Source organism: Anguilla rostrata, chromosome 3 (assembly GCF_018555375.3).
Source record: "Anguilla rostrata isolate EN2019 chromosome 3, ASM1855537v3, whole genome shotgun sequence".
Taxonomy (NCBI): domain Eukaryota; kingdom Metazoa; phylum Chordata; class Actinopteri; order Anguilliformes; family Anguillidae; genus Anguilla; species Anguilla rostrata.
In genome coordinates this window covers 18,600,215-18,626,266 of record NC_057935.1, presented here as the reverse complement: position 1 = coordinate 18,626,266, position 26,052 = coordinate 18,600,215, and the positions used below count along the sequence as shown (strand labels likewise).

The 26,052-nt window shown below is 40.3% G+C and overlaps 1 protein-coding gene across 2 annotated transcripts in view; it reads left to right on the top strand.

The window, feature by feature from the left end:
• LOC135250396 (contactin-associated protein-like 5) overlaps positions 1-26,052 on the top strand; it is a 91,402-nt gene that overhangs the window by 36,199 nt on the left and 29,151 nt on the right. Inside the window, exons 4-10 of one of the 2 annotated variants that reach the window (XM_064326635.1) lie at positions 9,834-9,981; positions 12,828-13,031; positions 13,341-13,525; positions 14,753-14,896; positions 18,551-18,812; positions 19,936-20,079; positions 21,093-21,264. In XM_064326635.1, coding sequence (XP_064182705.1) covers positions 9,834-9,981; positions 12,828-13,031; positions 13,341-13,525; positions 14,753-14,896; positions 18,551-18,812; positions 19,936-20,079; positions 21,093-21,264 — 1,259 coding nt within the window. Of the gene's footprint in view, positions 1-9,833; positions 9,982-12,827; positions 13,032-13,340; positions 13,526-14,752; positions 14,897-18,550; positions 18,813-19,908; positions 20,080-21,092; positions 21,265-26,052 lie in introns of both variants that reach the window. The other variant, XM_064326634.1, reaches the window with a different exon arrangement.

Genomic DNA, 26,052 nt, shown 5'->3' with positions numbered 1-26,052 from the left:
CCCTTTCTCCCTGATTAAAATCAAATATTGTGTTTAACAGTGCACCTAGGTTTATGATTATCATAATTAATTCCTATCCTCTTCTATTTGGCACAATGTTACTTATGATAAAGAATAATAGTTTTCCTTCAAATTAATACTGCCTGTAATTTCTAGGGTCAGCAGATGTTAATGTCTGGAAGTTCCAAGATTTAAAAATATGAATTCTTCACGCTTAAGGACATATATTTACCAACTTACATATTTTCATCTAGTATGGCACTCATTGTGTCTTTCCTAAAATCTCAGTTGAATGGATCAACAAAAAACATTCCATATCTCAACCAGACACCTTTTTTTTGTGATCGCCACTGATTATTTTTTTGTAAAGTATGCCTGCCTTCACATAACAAAAAGTTTTTCGAGGAAATATCGGGAGAGAAAAGATTATATATGTGAAGTTATTTTTGCTGTTAAATTTATCACAGTGGCATTCTCAACATCATTATTATGCATAAATTCATTAACAACTATTACTGGTCCTGATCCATGGTAAGACACAAAGAACTGCAAATATGCAAATATGCCTGAAAATATTTTGGGAAAAGTCAGGCAAGTCCAAGACCATTTTAAAAATATGAGGGTAGTACAAACTGACATATTCACGCATTCATGCTAAACAGGAACTATTCAACTCCATTTATTTGTGTTGCTATTTGAATTCTGATGCAGCGCAAATGCATTGATACATTGCAGTCTGTCGTAACCCATTTTTATTTCCCCTGGTGGAATCCAGATGAACAAGGGGCAGAGCTGGTAATTAGCATGGAAACTGTCAGTTGAAGCTTACCAAAAGAGCTAATCATGATTATGGCCTCCGAGCCTTGGATGATACATAGATGACAGTCCTGCTGGCATCTGACCAAGTCTGCAGGACAGTTCTCGCCCCCGTGCCACTTCGGTTGATTGAAAAAATTCAGCCGCAACAAACGGGGTAGACAGATGGTGTTGCTGTCCATTTTTAGTGGCCTCCCTGTCCGTGAAGTGACCCACCCCCCTCCCATCCGAGAGGTGACCCCGCCACCTGCTCCACTGTGTACTCCCAGCCCATCATGGTCTCTGACCTCACATCCTGTCAGGAGGTCTGAACTGCCCAGTGACCTCCAGGGAGACTGCAAATTGGGGAAAAGTCAGGTCCGTTTATTCAGGTTCAGCTGTGCATTTTGGGGAACTAGTGGCATATTTGGGTCTTACATTTGTATTTACAGGTAAATTGTGTTTTTGGAGGTTGGCAGGCATGTGTTTTCCTGGGTTAGCTGTGTTTTTGCAGGCTCATTGTGTATTCAGGATTTCACAGTCCATTTGATAGTTCACCATATATTCAGAGGAGATTAATGCTTGCTACAGGCGCTGTAGTTCAGTACTTCAAATTTTAGTTCAAAGCAGGGCCACTGCATTCAAGTAAATTAGTGTCATTTTAAAATGTGTAATTTAAACTGTGCTATTCCGTGATTTAATTGGTGCATTTGCCATTCCTGCCACACAATTTTAATTTGACCAAATTCAATTTGTTGAAATGTAAAAGCGACCCAGCTGTCTTTCAGAAAGCATCTTATTATTTTTTCTTTTCAAATAATCACTGCTGGGATAATTTTAATGTCACAGGATAGTAAGTTGTCAGACAAAGCCTTTGCAGAAGTGGTTGGGTGTGAAACAGAACCTTTGTGAGAGTGCGATGATACCTGATGATGCGGGGGTGGGGTCTAGAAAACAGACCTTTAAGTATCATTGCATTTCACTTCTTAGATAAGTTGAAACTCCACATACTTCACAACTCTGCTTTCTGTGCATATTCATTATTGTGACAAATTATGAATAATATTATGATCTTAATATATATATTATATTAATATATATTAATATATAATAATTATATATTTATATATATATATATTATAATATTATTACGGGGAAATCGATCACCGGCTTCCACTCAGAGTGACTCAGGGAAGCTAGTTAACCACAAGAGGGATGCCAGCACCACACAGAATTCATCCTGTCCATTTGTGGTGGATTATTCCATGTGCCACACTTCAACACCATGCAGTCTGTAAGGGGATTTGCCACCCTGCTCAGTAAACAGCTATTTTTGGAAGGCTCTGTGAGATTGCTTTGTTCAGGTATTTCAGGTTGGCTTATAATTCCCTAGGAACATTGTTTGTCTCCTTGCTCATTTTTGAGCTCAAAACAAAAGGTTAATATGTTATACATATTGATGTCCCAAGGAAACCCCATTTTGTCTTATCCCTGATAAACCTATTTAATTTAATTTGACCAGTCTTTCAAAGCATTATTTTTTTCAGTTCCGTTCAGTTCCCTTGAAACATGCTTGAATGATGCAGTAATTTATCAGACCAGAATTATAAGGATTGCATAAATAATGGGACCTCTCTATAAAAACATTTTAAAAAAACAAGGTAAGAATAAAAGGGCTCTTTTTATCTGCTTCTGTGAGGACAGAGCTGTGTGCTCTGTACGTTTCTTGTAGCGCGTAGTCTAATGGCTTAATCAGAGGCAGAGAAGGCTGCCCGGCCTCATGGGAACGGACCGTTTTACCTTCCCCGTCAGACACGGTTGCTGCGGTGGTGCTGAGGTGTGTTCTATTCCGGCCTCCTGGGCCCGTCGCCCTGCGAGCCGGCCACGGGGGAGGAGAGGCGGACTAAGAATATCAGGTGACAAAGAAGTTCCTCTCGGCGTGGCGCTAATGATCCCATTAACTGCGGTAAAGGTCGAGGGAATAGGCAGCATCAATGGAGCGCGCAGGTGACTGCTCGCAGGTCCCGTGGTGTCCAGGTGCAGCTCATCAAATACCCATTCAGATCAATGCCGTTGATATAGCCATTGAACGAGTCAAATGAATGACAGGGTGAAGCAGCCAGAGGGTGTACTAATGTTGCATCTTTTATGAGTTCTACGTTATTCTCTGACACCCAGTGCTCATCAGTCAGTGGTGCAACCATAGGTCAAAATTAGTTTAACCCAATTCCCTATCCACTACACCGTGGCCTGGAACATTCAGTGATGTGATCTGATAGGACGTTTAGGGCTCCCTTGAGTAAAGTACTTTAAAAACGGAACTTTTGACATTGTGTCCCAATGGCGACAGATAACCATAGCTACAATTATCACCCCACACTCTCCATGAAAAAAAAATAAAAAAAACTTTTAAAACAGTTTTTAGCTTTTTTGTTCTTTGCAGCACCAATGCCATAACCATTAAATAATTAGCAAAAAAATTGGGACAATATTTAATCCTAGGTGAATGAAAGCTATATAAACATGAAAAGCAGCCTGACAATGTTCCAAATTTGCAACATTCCACCTGTCATTGACATCGTAAGTTTTACTTATACAGCCAGTAAGAGTTCTAGTTCCGACAGACATTTTTGTTTAATTGGTATATCGTTCACCAGGGACGGAGTGTGGCACAGTGGGTAAGGAACTGCGCTTGTAACCGAAAGGTCGCAGGTTCGAATCCCGGGTAAGGACACTGCCGTTGTACCCTTGAGCAAGGTACTTAACCTGCATTGCTTCAGTATATATCCAGCTGTATAAATGGATACAATGTAAAGTGCTATGTAAAAAGTTGTGTAAGTCGCTCTGGATAAGAGCGTCTGCTAAATGCCTATAATGTAATGTAATGTAATGTTCACCTGATCTCTCTCTTTCTCTGAAAACCTTCTGCAATATTCTGTGTTCAAACTGTTCAAACTTCTTGGCTACAATCTTAGGGCAAGATGTACTGTACTGTGGTGCAGTTTGGTTTCATCTGCTGTCAGTTGAAAGCCTGGGCATCATTTCCTGACTTAAAATAATGAAGCATCTGTGCTATGCTCAGTTGGAGCCGAGGCTATGAAGGACGGATTGGTAGAATTATGGCAGAACTACAGCTGTTGATTGAGCATTAGGTGGACTAATTATCAAGACTGAAGCTGGAGGGAAGATGTTCTTGTTCTTCGGCAATCTGGTACACAAACAACTGCCATTTATTGATAACACTTCACCCATAAATGTGTCAGTGGTTTGCACTAACAAAGCTGGCATCCAGTTTCACTAAAGATCACTGATTCCCCTCTCATAAGCAGCGAACTGCCAAAAAATAAGCAACATAATTTATATTATTTAACTTTAAGACAAGAGTAGGCAAGGCATTTGCAGCTATAATTCCAATTTTATGGAATGTTTCTGATTTTATCAGGGCCTCTGACTGTGTCTTCTTTTAAATCTTGCTTAAAGACCTTTTTTTTCAAAATTTGCTTTCATTACCCATATTACTACACTCAACATTTTCTTTCTTTAATCTGTTTTATTTCTTTAATTTACAACATATTCACATCCCCTTTGTCCGCTGAGCATAGAACAGTACGCTGGCGTGCTTTGAGATTGCATTGTTTTCTTATTGTTATGCTAATTTTCTGTGTTTACTCATGAATATTTCGAAGCCCGTTTTCCAAGCTTGTTAGCACCATTGCGTGAATCTGGTCCCTCCACTGGTAGCATCGCTAAACAAGACAAACTGTCTCCTTAGGAATGAGGTGCACATATCCGGCTGATGAAACCTCTAACAGGGACTCTATCAGTGGGGAGAGTAAACACTTAATGAATGAGAGGCAGCCATCTCCATGTCTTCATTACAGGAATATAAATATCCAAATCACAGTGGGTGAAGGCCTGTTTACATGACTGGTAACTAACCTGGGCTCTGTGATCTAATGGAAGAGAGGAGGAGACCCATGGGTCCCATCCAAAGACACATGTTTATATTTGCAGGATCGTTGTGAGGATACACTTTGGCTGTTTTTTTCTTTCTGTCTTTTTCCGAAGGCGAAAATGCGTAATCCTGGGACTGGGTTCTCTCTTAGCACCTCACAAAATAGACCAGCCATCAGGGATGCCCAGGGCTGATGCTGATGTAATTCTATGGGGCTCAGGGTTTTTTTTTTTTTTTTTTTTTTGCAGTCTTGACTGAGCTTTTTCATTTTGAAGTTGTAGCATCACCTATCGGTTTAATTGAGGCACAGAGGGAAAATATGGCCACAACTAATGCATTATTATTATTATTATTATTATTATTATTATTATTATTATTGCATTTTTTTTTATTTGACTTATCTGGGGTGGCTTGATACAGTGCACACAAATTCTAACACAAAAACCTTTTTTGCAAATGATACATTTATACAGTTGACTTTGTAGGGGGGTTCAGTTTGATTAAATAAACATTAACATTACTTAGATTGAGTCATACCTGCACCAGTGCCTTTAATTCAAACTTCTGTTGACATTGCCTTAACCTTATTGTAATGTTACATTAATCTTTAAAGTAATACCAATGTTCGTCACCCCAGGCTCAGAAAGTTCAGGGCTATTTTGTCTGATCTTTACTTCCTAGCTGTGGGAGAGGACTCCTATTTTTGTGAATCTAGGTCATAAGATGAGATGTGTGGAGCAGCCCATAGTGCAACTGAATCTCAAGCTATATAGAAATGCCCCCTGTTGCATATATATATATATATATATATATAAACAGAAAATGCCCTCATTTTCTGTAGGTCATTTTTATGTAGGTCACTTGTCTGCCATGTTTGATGTGATTGGCTGCAGGTTTATTTGGAAGCAAGGCAAGCAAACATTAATCACTCTAAGAGAAAGAAAAAAAATCCTACTATTAAGGATCCCCGGAATTTTGAACGTCCTTTTAAAAATGTGTTCATCTCGGTGCTTCACTATTTGAAAGAGCGTTATAACACAAAAATACTGCAATGATGGCAAGCCGTTCCACGCATCAATTTATAAATTAAGCTTTTTGCCTTTGCGTTAAATTAATTGAAATTAATTTTTAAAATGCTTGAAGTAAGCAATAGATTTACTAAACGATGGTATATGTTTAGGCAAAGGAAACAAATTAGGAGGATGTTGAGCACATGTCCATATTTTAAAACTGCAGTCCCACTGATCAGTGACTGAGTGCCCGTTTTGCCTTGCTTTAGGCGAATTAATGTGTGGTTATCACAATCCCAGAGCATGTGTTTCTGCAAACTGCAGCCCTTTGCTGAGGTTATCTTTCTCTTGGAAAAGGGACATGCTGACATCAACTGTGGCACAGTTGTTCATGAAACAACAGCACGTCATGTTGTGTCCCACCAATCACCCCTCTTTAAAATTTACTGAGATCTCTTATAGCCGTGAGAGCCATAATATACTTATAGGTATGTCCAGTTCTGTCCTGCATGTTTGTTTCTGCTGAACTATCACATCTGTGTTGTAGTATTTCCTTTAGAACTACTTGCTGCCCTTCATTAACTCAAGATTTCTGTTTTTTCCCCACAACCTGCATATACACTAAATGTACATAATATAGGATTATTTCAATATATTCCAGACTCCACTATTTATTTTCACTGGGACATATGACTGTTTTAATTCCATATGAGGACATGAGGTGAAATGGAAAAATGGAAAAATAGTTACATTTATCAATTAATATTCCTTGGAGAAACCCAGAGGGAAGCAAACCTGGCTGTAATGTTTCTGTTGCCCTAGGCAAGATTGCAGACTGGGGGAGTGGGTGCCAACTATCAGGGACACAACACATTTATTATTTTTATTTTTCTTTCCCCTTCATTTTCCACCCCTCGAGACGGTTAGTGCCGTAGGCGATCGTTTATAGTGCCTATGTCTAGAACTGGCCTTGGATAGTGCCTTTATTTCATCCAGAATCTAGGTAATACTCATGTGGTAATTCAATTTAAGAATATATAGTATATAAACAGCTAAATTTCAGCGAAGAGCTATAAACATTTATCTAAAATAAATTCCTGGTGATAGAATTCCTGGTGGGTTTTTTTTTTCCAGATTTTATTTCAAAAGACAGTTTATCAGCCCTTGTTTCCATTTGTAGTTCTAGAAAGTGTCCCCCCAGCCCATATTGGATACTTTGGGGAGGCCAGGCCTAAATTCCAATCCCACAATCTCACTCTCCCTAAATCTGTAAGGCATAAAATGTAAGATTTAAATTAAATCAGCAGACTCAAATCCAATATGGTGAAAGTGGGTCATTGATTACAGATCTTCTTCCTCCTCTCTCTCCAAAATATCTTCCCAAATCAAGCCACTCGTTTCCTGAATCTATATTTCAATAGGACCATGTCATTGCTGAAAATGAGAAGAGCAGACTTCCTTCAGTACAAGACTAAGAGGTTTTACATTAATGCCATTGAAACACAAATCAAATACTTCTTACTTGTTCTCACAGTGGCTCTGATTTTCCAGTTGGCAGTACACTGTAATACCACAGGGATTTTAAACTCTCATTTTCATTCTAATGGCTTTGCTGAATTTGACGCTGAGGTCTTTGAAGTCAATGAGAGTGAAGTGTCTTTACGTGCTATAAGAAGAAAGGCTTCCTTCCTCAGATCTGTGCCTGCATGCCCTTGGCTTATTTTGTTGTTTATGTCCCAAGATCTGCTTTGATGAACTTTTTTTTTTGTTTGTTTGTTTTGTGCACACATTTTGTGTGCATGCATTTGCTAATTTACTTGCCTTGACATGTTTCCTTTTTCGCATTAACATGTATTAACATACAACTTGAATTAATTTACTTGTTAATCTGACAAGTTTTTTTTCTTTGCTAGATCCAATAAAACAGAGTTTAACTTGTGCATTATGCCGGAATGCTTGTGCGACATGATTTTAAAAAAGTAATTAAAAAAATCTCATTTCTACACAGTTTGATTTCTGCCTTTAATTTTTTGGTTGGTATTGCAAATAGATGGCTCAACCTTGGAAGGGTGTCCAGTTGCAACAAGTTGATAAGAAAGTCAATAATAACCTCAATTATGCAGTCTAACCTCAAATTCCAACTTCAATCATGTTCATAGTGCATAGTTATTAAATTAAAAAATGAAAATGTCAATTTATTTTATAACATGTTCTAACTTTTTCCTCTTGTTCAGATTTTACTCTTTGAATATGTGGTTTTGGAGTCAGGTTACAGTGTGATAAATGCATTATTTGTGGAAGCAAGTTGTCTGGAGCTGTGGGAACAGCTGGGAAGGTGTGAATGGGAAATAATTAGCAAACAATTTGCCAATTAACAAGGCAGCACAGGTGGTGGAAGCTGTCAAGTAAATCCATAACTGTCAAAATATGTACTGTAGGGTTTAAAATTCATTTTAAGTTTAAGGGGGATTTCCCTCCTGCCCCCCCATGAACAACATTCTGGGGGATTTTAAAGGTTTGGGGGGAATTTCAGTTAGCGAAGGGTGGTGGCAGAACAGGTGGTATAAAATACGACAAATACAATTATGCAATATGCTTTTATTAACTTTTTTTTTTTTTCTTTTCTTGCATTTTACTTTATGTAGAAGTATGAAAATTAAAAATAGCCTAACCATTTCCCTTTCTTCATGCTTTGAAAATACCAACACAACTTAGAACTGTTCAGGAAAACTTTCCAGGATAACTGAAAACAAGAAAAACAAAACATAAATATAAATATTGAACTGTTTCCCTTTGAACATTCAGTTGAACAAGTAATGCTAAAAATCAATTTTATGGGTCAGTGCTATTGGCTTATATAGGCTGCATCATACGGTCTCATAGAACTGTGATCAAAGGCTAACAACGCCCTAGAACTTGCTTCGTGTACGTTTGATCACCACTGCAGTTAATTTAAAACTGTAAACAAACTACGATTTTTGTGAGAACTGTATAGTCAATCTCGTGCACAACCACTGTCTATGTTCTAAAGCTCCATTTTGCCCTGCCTACATGAAGTATGTAGCCTACGGTGGCCAGTGAGTGACTGGATTCAGTGTTTATTTAAATAACATATACTTTTTAATTTCACAAAAGCAGCCAGCACACTTATACACAAGTAATTTACTTGGAGATGGCCTGTGCAACCTAAAGAACAGCACTCACAATTATATTTTCTATTGTACAATTAGGCTATTAATGAAAACCAGTTTTAATGTATTAGTGGGGCTTTCCCGCTTTATTGCAAACTTGTATATGGGATTTATAAAATACGCGATTCATGCAATCCTGCCCTGATTTTCAGGCCTGTTCCTGAATGTCTTTGTCTTTGACATGCTTCTTTGTTTGTTTTTATTTATAGCCTAATAAATAAAATTTTTATATGTACTGCAAGGTGCTATGTAATTTTGCTATTATTAGCTACAGAAGCAATCAGTGGCGCCTGCCGTATTCTCTCCCGAGGTACGCTGCTATACGCTGAGTGTGCACAGTGCGTACCTGGAGGTTTATCATTCCTTTCTTTATTAACAAATACAAGTTTCAAAACCAGTAGCACACAAAAAGTTTGTATTGTAATGTGATTTGACTTTGTTATACTGTAGATCTGTTCAAGAGTCAGAGGCAGCCTTCTTCAAACGATAATATCTCAGAAGGAATTCTAAAACATTAAGAATGGGCAAAATACGGAAAAACAGAAAGAAAAAAAAGATTCAATTTTAAATATCTAGAAAATGAGCAAAACTGATTAGTGGAAAGCTGATAGGACACAATCATGTTTATATTTATATTTTTATTTCATTTTTATGGCTATATACTATATTACAATGGATCATATCCCCAATGCATGGGATATGAATCGTCAACTCCTGATAAGTGCGGGGATTCTGACTTGCATTTAATTGGTGTGCACATGAAAGGGGTTCTGCAAGTAAAGTGAGATTGAATGAGTACCAGCTCCATACTATTTAACAAAAAAGAAAAAGGATTTTGTTATGAAGAGGTACACTTACTTGTCTCCCACCGTTTCTCACCAGACATTTACTGGAAACACAAACGCGGACGGCGTTGTCCACCATCGCTTCCCGCATTCCCTTAGGACCAGGTTCCTGCGCTTTGTCCCCCTGGATTGGAGTGCCAGTGGCTGGGTGGGACTCAGGGTGGAGGTCTACGGATGCACATACAGTGAGTTTTTCTGTGTTATTTTTCTCTCTCAGTAGTGTGTTGTGTGCAGAGGTTAGCAATAGGATAAGGGATTTTTTTTTGTGTTATCATTTTGTGTTACTTTAAAGCATGCATGTACAAGAGGCTTGACCAACAAACTGGTGAGGATAAGTGCAGTTTGGCCTTTATAGTTTTGGACAAATGCAAAAAAAGATTGTTAGCCCAATTGGTGGTAGTCTCAGAATAGCAATACACTGACACTGACCTATTGTAACCGAGAGTAGTTTCCCTTTGCCTCTGATCAAACTTAATTTAATTAAAGCAGCTTCTGTCCTCATTCAGTTATTCTGACTGGAGCAGGTGATAAAGGACCAGCCAGCTCAAAGTCAAATCCTGTCAGGCTGATTCTGAATAAATCAATGTGAGTAACTGGGATGCTACTCATGCAAGTTCCTAAGAGGCATTAAATTAAATGAATCAGTCCATAGATTACTGCTCTTATCCAATTATCTTCAGTGAACACATTCATTAAGCAGAACAGATTCACTCTATAGCCCTGTATTAATGCCGAGTGACTGTGTTTTACTGAAAAAACACTGCAGCGGAAGCTTCTCACTTCAACTAATAAATGTCAAAAAAATGCCTGAGGGGGCACAACCTTCCTTGAACTTTAGAGCCGCCAGCAAAAATTAAACAACCAGTCAGCCAATTAATTAATAAATCAATCAACCAGAAACTGAATCAACCAATTAATGAATGAATCCATAACATCATCAATTATATTTGACGGAATGGCTTTCTTAAAACAATTTAGTGGAGTGAAATCAGAAAAACAATGGAAGAATTTTACCCATTATTAAATCCTACATATTTTGTTAGGTTGGTGCTTTAAATTAAGTCAAGAGAGCCATACACTATGAAAACTGCACGTCTGCTAAAATTACAGTATGGAAAGTGTGAAAAATGGGTCTTCTGTTCTCAGACCTCAGACTTCAGGATAATCTTGATTTATCATCTTACCAGCAATCCCCACTGCAGAAGGGTGGTCACAGGTTAGATTCAAGGCAGTTTTCAGAGGCGTTCTGCATTTGACATATGTCTTGTCTTGATTTTTGACTCCATTCCTTTCTAGTACAGTACCTAAGAAATGCTTGTCTCTGGTAAACTAGCAGACTGTAGATAGACATGTTTGCTAATCACACTATGGAATAGAAGTTACAATGTGTTTGTTTTAGTCTGTACTTTCCAAAGTGCCAACCTTAACTTTGCAGGAACTTGTTTTTTCCCTCATTTTAATGAATAATTCTCCCCTAACCGTCTACCGCCATCCGAGAGCAATTTTGATTGTGTTTTGAACCATTTCAGAGAATCTAAATGACCGTTCAATGCAAGCTGTATTGAATCATGTACCCTCTTGACTTTCTTGTTTAAATTGTTGCCTTCACCTGTGGATCCAACATCACTCAGAGGATGTTATTTGATGAAAGGGTATGGGTTATGTTTTCAAAGCGTGGGTTATTGGCTCTGAGTTTCAAAGATGAAGTGTAAGATAAACAACCTTACACTTACAGTGACATTCACATATAAGAGTTTTCTTGAAAGTACAGTAATAATTTTACTGGGCATCTCTATCAATAACCAAGGGTATGGTAATAGCTGCATGTGTATGCAGATATACACTTCCCTGTATACTGGCCAATTTTTTGAGAGGGCTCCTGTGAAATTTGGCAGTGTGCCTAGCAACACTGGCCAGCCTGTAGCGCATGACTCATTGGGGGGAGATGAAGTAGGAAAAAGAAGGGGTTCCCCCAGGGTTAGGGTGAACGGCACTCTCACTGTTCATTAGGAACTGGCTCTAAACATGCTGATTCCGGTGAGGTCATTAATCAGGTGAGGAGACAGGCAGAGAGTCACTTCTTCCCTCCCTCAGGCTTACAGCAGCAGTGCGGAGGGTTATGGGGAGCTGCCTGGAGTTGTTTTGGGTATGTGTATGCCTGATTGGTTATGTTGGGTAGGTATGCACCTGATTGGATGTGTTCGATATGTTCGTCCCTGATTAGCTATGTTGAGTATGTTTGTGCCTGATTGGTTGTGTTGGACACACAAATGTACTGTGTGTGTGTGTGTGTGTGTGTGTCTGTCTGTCTGTCTGTCTGTCTGTGGAGAGCAGAGATGGTGTGAGATGGTGAGCGTGTGTGTTTCTGTGTTTGTCGGCAGGAGCTGGATGCGGCAGGAGATTTAAGAGACAGCGGTGCATGCATTTTTGATGAAGTCAAGTCTGCGTTTGACAGCTTGTTCAGACATATCAACATGTCAACATCTTTTTGCCCAAAGGCTCATACCCAGTACTTAATATTGCTTTAGTTCTACAGAAAATGAACAGGTGCACATCACCGATTGCAGTATTTTTTTCTGACAGTAATCCTGCAACAGATGCAGAAGCAAAAGTTATTTATTTGGGCCCACTGGAAAGCCGGTCTGAACATTCAGGAGTTTTTGTGCTGCAGTCCTGCTGAAGCTCCTTAGGGAAGTAGTTAGTCAGACACTAGTGAACTAGAGGCAGATCCAGATTTAGGCAAGCAGAGGAGGTAAATAAAGGTTTCATTAGTCCAATTAACAATTAACTAACATAATTGCGTATTTTCATTCATACTCAGCATACTTAATTCCTAGTCATTAAGACTTCATTTTAGCAATCTTTCATCTGACTGTGTGTATGTGTATTGTTTGTTGGTTCCTTCTTTCATTTTTTTAAATTGTTGCATTCATTCTCTCAGGCAACTATATTAACTTATACTCAACGGTTTATTATTTTAATGAGTTCATACCCATAAACTTTTCATATGTTTGTTTCTTCTCTTGTGCAGAGTCAGATGTGGCAGACTTTGATGGCAGAAGCTCACTTCTGTACCGGTTTAACCAGAAGTCCATGAGCACCGTTAAAGATGTGATTTCACTCAAGTTCCGGAGCCAGCAAGGGGAGGGGGTGCTAGTTCATGGGGAGGGACAGAGGGGGGATTACATCACCCTGGAGCTGCATCGAGGCAGGCTGGCCCTACACCTGAACCTCGGTAAGTCGGAGGTCAAAGGTCAAAAACAGAGAGGGAGACAGAGATTGAATGAAACTTCAGCTAGTTACATTCACATCAGGGGCATCTACTCTATTGATGCATGTGCTATTACGTCCCCATTATTGTGCATTTTTATTTGCTGTTTGTGCATTGGTGTAAATGTATGTTCATTTTAAATTGAAAAGCCAGTTAATAGCCCCTGTCATCTCACTGTATACATTATTTTTATATGCTTGGTCTTTCTCTACTGCATCTCTCTCTCTCTCTGTCTCTCTATCAATTTATTTCTCTCTTTCTCTATTCACTTAGATGATGCCAAGCTCCACTCTAGTAGTGGTCGCATGTCAGTCACCCTAGGCAGCTTGTTGGACGATCAGTACTGGCACTCTGTCCTTGTTGAGCGGTTTAACAAGCTGGTGAACTTCACAGTCGACAAACACACGGAGCATTTCCGCACCAAGGGTGAAGGAGACTCACTGGATGTTGACTATGAGGTGAGAATGTGCACCCCCTCCTCCTCCGGCTGTTTATTAACACGTATGGTCTGCTTCTGCATCCTCCCCTGCCACACAGATGCATACACACGCACACAAACACACACACACACACACACACACACACACACGCACACAAACACACACACATACACATCCTTGTGCATCCATGTACACACAATTGCGCACGCACACTCCACACACCTGCATCAATGTATAATCACGTGCGCACACATACGCACACACATAATCTCTTGCTCTCTCTCTCTCTCACAGATGCACTAACCAATTTCTATTAAAGTTGTGTCTCTGTGCAACATCTTTATTGTAAGAAAGTTATTTTTGAATTAAATGGAAAGAGATTTAATATCCTGTACTTATCCAAAATATTACATCAGCCACAGTGTGTCAGCATGGAAAGCATCAATGCTGTGAACAAACTTACAGTTGGTTTTTATTACAAATGACATTACATTACAGTATTTAGCAGAACCTCTTCTATAGAGGGCCTTAGACCGATTTATGTTTACTTTGAGCATTCTTGTACAGTTAGGAACTCAATTTGTTGTTCATATCAAACCTTTGAAGTCCGACTTCTCACTCTTCCTGCTGAAAAAGCAAAAAAAAAAAAGGACTCCGGTTGTGGTTATAAACACAATACACTCAGTACAGTCTATTGATTTTCGTCAAAAAAAGAAAGAAAAGAACCGACAGCAACTCAATTCCCTGTAAAAGCCTTGAACTTTAGATCTAAGGTTCAAACCTAATTACTTCTCCGAGTGATGATTGCTTTCAAACCTCCGCTGCTATTGTTTGTAAAAATTAAGCAAAGTGTCTGAATTAGTCATGAATGCGTTGCAATGACATACTGAGGTCGACGCTACAAATCACAGATCAATTTGTCTCCTTAGATGCAGCTACGGTATTGATAAAAAGTCATCATGTGCAGTGTTGTGTTACATCATGCAAAGAACACCGCCGCCCCCCCATCCACTGGCTTCCAACTGTTGGCGGTGATATTTAAATAGTACATGCCATTTTAAAGCACAGGTTGCTACTACACTCTGTTTTGTATAAGACTCTCTCTCTTGCCTGACTCACAATGATAAATCAAGTCTGTATACTGCAATGAACCAACCCAGGAGACCACAACTAAACTGTAAAGACAGACAAAGGAGATGTAATGTGTCATCTTCATCTCTCTCACCCTTTGTTTCTTTCTCAAAGCTTAGCATTGGAGGAATTCCACTCCCTGGCAAACCAGGGACCTTCCTCAGGAAGAACTTCCATGGCTGCATAGAGAACCTCTACTACAATGGAATGAACATCATTGACCTGGCTAAGAGACGAAAACCTCAGATCTACAGTGTGGTAGGACCCCTCCCCAAACAGTCGCATTGCAGATATCAATGAACAGCGGTCACTAGACTCACAGTAAATAACACGTTAGCCTGGCACTTGAAAAATTACTAATGGCAAATCTGTTGTGATTCACTTGGCAGGTACTCTTACCCATAATTGCCTGTATCGATCTCATTGTATAGATTACCAATTTACACAGCTGGCAAATTTTACTGAAGCAATTTAAGCATGCTGGTTAATGTTACGCAATCCTTACTTGACCTTCAAACCAATGTCTGGTTTCTCTCGTCTGCAGAGCTGAGCTAGCATGCACACATAACATGACCAAAGAACCTTCTGGGGCTTCTGGAAGATGTGGAAGTCAATGTGCAAAACCAAGTCTGCCATGATGTATACTTACACTATATATGCACTATATCTTCATGTCTGGTTTATAGCAGTTCCATCTTTTGGGAGTGTTTTTAAAAGAGGTTTCACTTTACTGGTACTGTGTTTTTTGTCTGAGTCTCTTGTGTATATCTTATGTAGAGGTACTCAAGATGGAACAAATAAATCTTACTGCTTAATACGCCCTATCCAATCCTGTGGGATTGCTGTTTAATATAATTCCCCCCATGAACCAAATGAATGACGCATACCACTAGCCTGACCCTTGCATTTGGAGAGATGTGTTATTTAGGATAATCTTCTGACACATATTGTCAGCTGTGCGTATAGTGCTTCAGCAAGCAACTTCAGGCAGATCTAACCCAGGAAAACACGAACGATCAATGTTCTGCCAGCCACAAAATGAATTTGTTCTCAATGACTCCATCTATCAGTATGTTCAGAGAGATGGAGGGTATGTCCTGTATTCAGTCATGATAATTCAAGCTGTGGGCCACAGAATGCAGTAAGCTTAATTGAGTACACCTGCTCATGGTCCTGCTCTATTCAGCACACCTGTTCCTATGCCTGCTCAATGTAGTATAACTGTTTATGGTCCCTCTCAATTCAGTACACCTGCTCCTGGTCCTCAGAGTTTAAGGACAGAGTTGGTTCGCAAAGTTCTCTTAATTGCACTGTAACATCCTGCATCGTGATGGTCTTGGGAGAATCTCACAGCAGTTGTTGCCAGTTTTCTCAAGTCATTGCAGATTCCGTCTGTGTGATTTAATGATGGCCTCTCAGGAAGTCCTTTAGTGTCCAATTAGCGGGTGGCGGTGAGGTGTCCCGCTCTGTGCTGGGAACTGAGATATCTGATAGTGAGACAGGCTGGAGAAAAGAGAGGATGAGACCTGGGGGACAGGAAACCCACTGAGTGGGATATTGCTGTTTCTGTTACACCCTGCTAATTACGAGTGTCTCTTCATCACAAGCTGACGAATCCAGCAAAGCTTGAAAAGCTGGCACATAGCTATAACTACCGCTACTGTGAGCTTTATATGTCACCGTTATTACAAAAACCACCAAGGTTCTGGTAGTGATAATTCCATTGTGACTCAAAGTCAAATCTATTTTCTGTTTAAATGAATATCTCAGAAGAAATTTTTATTTGAAAGTGAATGAATTCTTGAAATGACTGGGAAATGACATTGACCTGGTTGGTGTTCAGTAAAGTAGTCTCCCTGTGTAACAAAGGCTGACTGTCAGTACATCCTATTTGGTCCATAAAACAGTTGTCAGCCTGTTAAATGTGCTTCCGGTCTGCTTTTGTGAATCATAAGTCTGTCAAAGGAAAATTTCAGACAGTTAAAACTGATAATATCCTGATTTATTAAAATTCAGTTCTCTATGAACACTAGCTATATTAGTGCAGGTTTTTCGATTTTGCATTTAAAGTGATTGAGGCCAGTTTCCTCATGATGACTGTTATCTGCCTATATGCAATCATATGTTTGAGTCTTTTTTTTTTAATCAAAAAGAGTTTGGGTGTATGTACAGCAGTTATTCAAAGGACACTGCTGTGCCAGTTGGTTTAAAGAATCAACACGACAATGCAGTTAGCAAAAGGTTGAATGAGGCACCTTAAGCATACCTATTTAGTATGTTAACCAAATTAGACAGCTAGGTTAGCTAAAATGTCAGTGGCTAGCTAGCTATGCATTATGTAGCTACATTTGATTTTAAGTGGACTACAAAGGCTATTCAATATCTTGTGACTGTATTGTAAACTGTTTAGTTAACATGACCTGAGAAGATCTTGCTGTCATGCTAGCCACAGCCCCTCGTTTGAAAGTGCTGTCTGATCACTCTGATTACTAGGCCACAAATCCCATAGAAACATGAGCCTTCAGTGGACCATATAATCAGAAGCCTGTACTTAGTGCAAGAGTCTAATGCAACTCAAATCAATGAAGAGATACCGTCCCTTATAATCTGCTCTAAAATCAGTGATGAATGATAGTGTGACAAATTCCCTGTCAGATTGTAATGATGTTTTCCGGATTGAGATGGCAGTTACGTGACCTTGTGAGGCAGATGATTGAGATGACCCACAGTGAGTTGCATTGCATTGTGTTTCGTTGTCTTGACAGTTCGATCCCACACTACCTCATTATGTCTGGACTAACACATGAATGTATTGAGATGAGGGTAACTACTAGCTCATCATTACATCTCATGTAAATTACCTGCTTGGTATTATTTTGTTAATTATAATGTTCTATGATAATTCATCTTTTAACCCCTTCACACAGATGCTAATCCTTGCCCATTTAGGTAGTGTTCTATGTATGGCTTTATAACGGCAGATGTGAGGATCACAGAGACTTAACATATTGTTAAATGGCTGAGGATGATATTCAGAACTACTAAAGATCTATGAAGCAAAGTAAATTTGAAATTAATATTTTACATGCCCTAAGTGACAAGTATAGCCCATGGATAGACTAATACCCGCACATGAGAACAATGCAATGAGAACACAATAAAATAATATTCCATAGCGATGTTATAGCTTCACAGTAAACCAGTACATCAAACATAACACATGAATGAGCCACCTATGAATGCTTGCACTACAGTATGAGAAATGTCCACATTAGAGAATAGTGCAAACCTTTTTGCAAGACATTCAATTTCATTGTGAATGGTATGAATTCTGACAAAGCAGACCGCTATAAGCCGCATGTGCCATTTTATTAAGATTTTCAAGAGATTATTAATGAATACATTCAATAATAGTAGTAATTAAGACCATATGGCAAAGCATTTTTAATGATTATTCATATATGACTTGGTTGGTAAAGTGAAGATCCTAGATACAGGTTGTCCAATGTGTCACGCTAGTTGCAGATGAGACTGGGCTGGGGGTACTTGTTAAATGGATGAACTATGTGACAATGGTGGCACTTTGAAACTTCATATTTGAAATATTTGTCCTGCATCATCTACTGAAGAAGCTAGAACACAGAGTTTGGAACAGAGTTTCACTCATAGTTTGGTTGCAGGATCACTGAATGTCTGAATAGAGCTAGGCCACTAGGTGGCTTCCATTTGAGGAACACACTGTAAAAGCTTATATACCATTTGTGTGTCTGCATATTTATTGTAAATTCTTGCGAGACAGTACCAGTGGGAATACCGTGATGTGACAGCGACAGACAGTTGTGATGTGAATATCTTGTACTTTTGTGTATATCCTTTTCTAATGTGCATAAGGCTGTGTCTTGTCATCTCCAGGGCAACGTGACCTTTTCCTGTTCAGAGCTGCAGCTGGTGGCGACCACATTCGTAAGCGCAAGCGCCAGCTTCCTGACGATCCCGACGGAGGTGACTGCAGGGCTCTCCGTGCGCTTACAGTTCCGCACCTGGAACCGAGACGGCCTGCTGTTCTCCACGCAGCTAAACTCGGACCCCGAGCACCTGGTCCTGCAGATCAGCGAGGGGCGGCTCCACCTCACTCACCACAGATCGGCCCTACAGAAATCAGAGATATCTACAGGTGAGGGCCAGCGCCTCAGCAGGCAAGACTCTAGCACAGCCATGACTGCTTCCGAGGCCCTGGCCTCCAACATAATATGTTTCTGTGAACCCACGGATGCTCATAGCCAAGAGGTGGGACCTGGGGCGACATAGCTCAGGAGGTAAGACCGATTGTCTGGCAGTCGGAGGGTTGCCGATTCAAACCCCGCCCTGGGCGTGTCGAAGTGTCCTTGAGCAAGACACCTAACCCCTAACCCCTAACTGCTCTGGCGAATGAGAGGCATCAATTGTAAAGCGCTTTGGATAAAAGCGCTATATAAATGCAGTCCATTTACCATTTACCAAGAGACACACCAGTGATGCCCCATAGATGCCATGCGGCGCAGCTGCGTAGTTTCTTCAATTAAACTACATGTTATCAGCACACACTTTGTGGATTTAATTTTATTTTTTATTTTTTAATAAAGAGGGATGAGAGAACTCAGTTTGTGTCTGTCAGGGTTGGACTGAGGGTTTGTTTCACTGAGTGATGCAGAACTACAGAGGTTAGTCTTCAGGCATGGAGAGAGGCATCAGTCAAAGTCAGATCTGATTTTTCAGCAGCAGAGAACTGTGGGTTTTATGATACGTCTAACCTATACGTGTACATTTCCATAATGGTTGGTAAAGGTTTAATGCAAGACTTTTATATCAACATATTTATGTATTTTTTCAGACTATGTGAGGTTTGATGAGATATCTCAGCAGATGGCAGGGACATAAGGCTCTGAGGAAACACAGCAGACATGCACTGCAATATCCCTTCACTGTCAGAACTTGATTCATTAAAATCTGAGATTCACTCTTAAATCAAGCATTACCATCCCAATAGTTATAGTGGGTTTTTTAATATGAAAAGAACAGTAAAGTTTAAAAAAAAATCACCTCTGTAGAATAGCATAGTTTCAATCAGATACCCTTTTAAATCCCCACATTGAAAGACCTGCAACATTATGAGTCAACTTAATTTACACAGCTGGTGTTGAAAAAAATGTTTTTTTTTTTCAGCTAGTGTTACATGTAAATCTATGGTACTATAATTCAGCAATCCCATAACTCCCTTCTGTCCTGGACAGTAGTCCAAACAATGCCTTTGTCCGCAGGTCACAGTTTGAACGATGGACAGTGGCACTCAGTCAGTCTCAGTGCAAGGGGACAGCAGGTGTCCCTAACTCTGGATGACCAGCCATCTTGGGTTATGGAGCTGGGAGACCACGTTGACTCTGGATATGATGTCTTCTTCGGGGGTAGGTTCTGACGTTTTTTCACCTGCCTAATGGAACATATTATTAAGAAAGATGTCTATTAATGTCTAAAGATAGGCAAGTTTCTTGGTATAAAAGGCCAATGCACAAGTAGCTACTTAAATTATGTTTTTGGCCAAACTCACAGCAGGTAATTTTATAGAAATGGCTGATAAGCATAGATATATGTTTACAGAAATAAAGACTCCCTGAGAAGACAAGCCCTATTTAAAACTCACCATGTCACATCTCATTCCACCCCTGGCCCATACCCCATACTCACCATGATCCTCCTTGACCTGACTACACCCTAACACTCCCACCCCCCCCCCCCCCTTTTTCTGCCCAGGATCACACTCTGTCCCTTCGCTCATCACTGCTTGTGGTTTCAACCCTCTTAAACTATGAGTCTTTGGCCCCGCCTCCCACTACTATATCTGTCACTGTGTCCACCTCCGACTTCCTACTTGCGCGTGGGAGGCTTAGTAACAGACTAAAACCCTTATGCCTCACACATCAGAGAAATCCAGACTTTTGGGCCTTTTCTGGACTAAGCCCAGTCTCTATTGCCTACCATACCCCACTGAGAGAAATTATACTGTAAGGAAACCCTCTCTGCTTGCAATACCTCAACAGAGGTAAATGAAATGTTCTAGAGTGCTATAATTACACTCTACATGCGCTCAGTCGATCAAACGCGCTGACACTAAATTGCATAATTGTTACATTGGTGGACAGCTTCAATCTCTCTTTAATGTAAGCTTGAAATGCTTCAGATTTGCATCCCCCACAACTGTGGTGATAGTGACTGAATTTTTCCCATACGAAGGCTGATCATTGCAATCCCGAGTTCCCCAAACTCAGCTCATGAATATCCACTCTTTTGTTCTTCTTGAGAATTCTTATAAGCTGCTTCTCAAACTTTTGAGAAGATATCTGCTTTATGAGCTTGCCAGATGTTTCTATCCCAGAAAGTGTTTCTTGAGTGAAAGTTAAGCTTGTCCATGTCACTCTAGGTTGCCCCATGACCCAAAACAATCCAGGCTGCAAAAACCCCACATTGGCCTTTCAAGGGTGCATGCGTCAGATGTTCATCAACGGCCAGCCCGTAAACCTCTTCCATGTGCAGAAGGGCCTTCTGGGGAACTACAGCCAGTTGCAATTTGATGTCTGTGGCATCCGTGACAGGTAAGACAGTTTGGAACCTTGTTTCAGCATGGCACAAATTGGGACGCCACGACAGGCTAAAGCCTGCATTCTTTCTGCCTCTGTCTCTTTAAGACCCTTTTCTGTCAGCAGGCTTTTGGCACATGATATCTTCATGTATTCAGTGCTGTTGGCAGAGCAGTCTATTCTCATGTGCTTTTGCTATTAAAAGGCAAAGCACTGTCTCTTCGGAAATGGAGATAATTGCTTTGCTGCAGCAGTTTAACAAAAAAAAAACGCTAATATTAAAAGGCTTCTGATGCCGTCATCACACTTATTCAAATGCTGAATTCCCTTGATGCAATATAGCTGTTGTACGTTTTATATATTTTTGCATTATCTTCCACTTTTTCACATGAGCATCACAACTGCTTTTAACACAGCAGGTTGCAGTCAAATTACCAGTACCATGTCCATTTTGAGTGGGCATATATGTGTGTGCGCATGCGTGCACAAGCGTGCGTGTGTGTGTCCGTATGTGCCTGGGTATGTGTGTGATTGTGCGCATATTTTTGCTTTTTAATTTACAAAAGGCAGCACTGTCCAAGTGGGGTATAACCTGTCCAGAGGGGGTATCCCGTTTACTAAGTAATTGGGTCCATACATATGTCTGTACTCTCTGGATTTCGTTAAAAGTCAGGACATGTTTTCACACTTCCCAGGCCCTGCTGAAATTGAGGAAGGAGGCTTTTGATGTTTCCATAGGTCTGACAGCTTTTACTGTGATTTGGCTCGCCGCACTTTTTCGGAGTGCTTTGACTGACAGGTGAAAGGTTGACTGACAGTAAAGTCAAATTAAGCTTGAAAGAGAGCCATTAAAGTTACACTGGCTGAAGGCTTGTTAATGAGCTGGGTCCTGCATCCTGGTTGGTCTCTAATTATCAGCAGTTCTGTTGGGACCCTATGGATAATTGACTGTTGAGAGCAACTGCATGAGAGTGAGTCATCACCCACAATGCCCCAGTGCTCACGCCACACTGAGAGAGTGAGAGAGAGAGCGGTATATTTCAACCGGCCACAGTTAGAAGAGACAGAGTGGCATCAAAGACAGTGACAAAATCTTTTTTTTTTTGTTGTTTTTTTTTTTTTGTTTACACTTTCAAAACATTAATTACTATTTTATCATATTTTTTATTTATACTATTGTTCATATTTTACTTCTACTGTTACATAACTTGTTGCTGTATGTTTCCTGTTTGCTTTGGCGATATGTACTCAATGTATTTTATGCCAATAAAGAACATTGAATTGAAGAAAGAGAGAGAAAGAGAGGGAGAGAGAGAGAGATTTCCTGGTTTCTACCCCAGAAGAAACCAATATCACAATATTCCTTCATTAGTACTGTAAACAGCTGTCATGACTACAGGATGTTGGCAACAAATAGAACATTATTTTTCTCCCTGAAAATGATAGACACCGACAAAATGGACAAAGCGGGGAGGTAATTTTTTAATAGAACGTGCTTTAATGTACAGCCACTTTCCTTACAGTATCGGTTTGGTGTTGTATTTGAGTTCATTCTTGTAATGTTTTAATTAAATGCAATACCTAATTCATCTTCAGTGATATATGAGCACACGTGAGCACAGCAGTGCCTGCCAGAAGTTCTGTGCCAACTTAACTTTTCTCTAAACCAACTAACAGTTAAACTAGTTTTAAAAATGCATATCATAGTGACTAATTCCTAGGCAATGTATTGTGTAACAGGTTGAAATAGTCACATGATTAGTCACTTGATGAGTCACCATGGCTGTCGTGCTCATTTGTGGTAATTGTGACCATATGAGCAGCCCTATGGGCAATGACAGGTGATCTGGCTGCTCACATTCAGTGTGACAGTGTGGTACAGACCTTTCCTTGTCCTCTAATATGTTTTCATATTTGTCTCCTCTGTGTTTTCTGTGTTTTTTAAATTTGCATAATTTATTTAGTCAAGGCATGCACCATACTCCAATAGGAGACATCAGTCAGGAATGTGGAGATTTGCTGGAGAGGGCTGTAATTATAGTTTGCACAAGAAGAAAAGAAATATCTGAGGTTGGACAGCTACTGCCGCCTTGCTCCAAGCTGCGCTTTTCAGTGATGGCAGACATGTCCGGACTCCTCCATCACAGGCTCCCACTATTAAATCATTCATGACCAGCTGGCATCGGACTGGCATCAGACTGGCTCCTGGCACGCTGACTTTGACAGTTTTGGAACGTTCGATATCAGCTTGGGCAGATAACTGAGGCGCTCATGGCCAGGCAGCTGTATCTCTCTCTCTCTCTGTCTCTCTCTTTTCTCCATGAGGTCAGAAGACTCCCCTAGATGCCTGCTTTTTGCAGGTGGAGATCAAACAGGCAACACACCACTAGTATCGCCTGCATGGTGCCTCTGAACCTTGTCTGCACCTTTTCCCTTTCCTGATCACAGAGATACATTATGAGGGAATATATAATATACAATGCCCTCCAAAAATATGGTGGAACAGTTGAGTGAAATTAGTTATTTTTGCAATGTACTTAAGGCATTTGATTATCAATAGCTGGCCATGAGACAAAGGTATCATATATCATTCCATAGGACAATATTGCTATTTTTTAATGGACATCACCCATTACATTACATTACATTACAGGCATTTAGCAGACGCTCTTATCCAGAGCGACTTACACAACTTTTACACAGCATTTTACATTGTATCCATTTATACAGCTGGATATGTACTGAAGCAATTCAGGTTAAGTACCTTGCTCAAGGGTACAACGGCAGTGTCCTACCCAGGAATCGAACCTATGACCTTTTGGTTACAAGCCCAGTTCCTTACTCACTGTGCTACACTGCCGCCAATTACATTACATTACAGGCATTTGGCAGACGCTCTTATCCAGAGCGACGTACAACAAAGTGTATAACCATAACCAGGAACAAGTATGATGAAAAACCCTAGAGAGAAGTACCGGTCCAAGTGCAGGGAACAACCGCATAGTTCAACTTGGACCCTGAAGGTTAAACTGATTAACACTAACACAAACGAGAACAGCAACAGTCTATGGAAAAATACAAGCAGTAGTTAAGACAGGTGCATTAACTAAGTCACCTACGAAACAGCTACCTAGTTACAACCCTAAGCTTATAGTCATTTAAGAGATTACAGGGAGGTAATGCTTGAACGCTTGAAATGGGTCAGTGTCTCAGCTGTTCTGACCTCCACGGGGAGGTCATTCCACCATCGTGGGACCAGAACAGACAGGAGACGTGTTCTAGAAGCGCAGGTGCAAAGAAGGGGAGGTGCCAGGCATCCTGAGGTAGCAGAACGGAGGGATCTGGCTGGCATGTAGGGTTTGAATATCCTGTGGAGGTATGCTGGGGCTGATCCCTTGACTACCTGGTATGCTAGGACCAATGTTTTAAATTTGATGCGAGCTATAACAGGCAGCCAGTGGAGGGTAGTGAGCAGGGGAGTGACGTGGGAGTGTCTGGGGAGGTTGACGACCAGACAAGCTGCAGCATTCTGAATGAGCTGCAGGGGTCTTATGCCGGTAGTCCAGCCAGAAGAGAGTTGCAGTAGTCCAGGCGGGATAGAACCATTGCTAGAACCCAGCCTTGTGTGTGTGTGAGGACTGTGAACAGTAGATGATACATAATTGCACTGTACAATGTACAAAGGCTTTACTTCTATTTTTATTTTTTTAAGTGTGGTAGTGGTCTGTTACTGTATTTCCTGCAATTTGATAGGTTCTGCAATATGTTATTGTATCAGGGATTAAATACAATGCCAGCCTTTTAGTCATTTTCTCTAAACAGCTTTATATATATATATGTGTTTTTCTCCTACACTGTATACCCAGTCAGCCTCAGACTGCTTATCAGGGAATAGGAATCAGCTGAGGTATAAATATTCTCTGTTTGCTTTGAGTAACAGGACTCCATCTGGCTCATAGTCTGGCCACATAAGTCCTTGTCCCGTGTTTGTCTTAGTTTTCTCATTTTGCCCTTTGGATCTAAATTTGTTTCGTCGATGACAGAAAAGCAGGTCTGGTCTTGCAGCGATATTATTTTTGTCACTCTCTCTGCCAAACAGAGCCGCCAGAATTGGGGGGTGACGGTGCTTCAGTGGGTCTCATTAGGCCCGTGTGGTGTGCTCGGCATTGATTCGAGTGATTGATTTCCCGAGCCCAGCCGGCGTGATGAGTGCGCTCTTGGGAAAAGCCCGGACCGGCAAATGTGCACAGAATTGCTGAGGACGAGTGCAGCACCCCGATTTAGGATCGGAAGTGTTCAAGAGATTTATTTTTTTTTAATTTTTTTTTTTTTTGCCAAGGGCATTTCTCATTTAATATGGAGAGCGTGAAATGTACAATAAATGTATGACCTTACCAAGATCTGCCAAACTTTTTGAAATCCATGAAATTTTGAAGAACTTTTTTTTACATTACTCATATCATTAAGGGATAGGTTTAATGGAAAAATAAAATCTTCTTTTTGGAAGGTGCTTCAGGGGTCTGGTTCCTAGGGCTTTGGGAAAGCTGAGCTGTACTGTATGCCCACTAAAATTTCATGATCCAGGTGATTCCGAAGACAGGGATCTGCAGAATGGTTATTGTGATTTTATGGTCCATGAGAGCCTGTTTCAGCAGGAGAGTAAAAATAGCTCAGTAGTAATTAAACCAATGTCTGAAACATTATCCAGACCATGCTTGATTCACTCTGTACAGTAAATGGGATTGAGATATCCAAGCTGTAAGTACTGTTATACATAAAAATAGATAGCCTTCTTGGATTTGA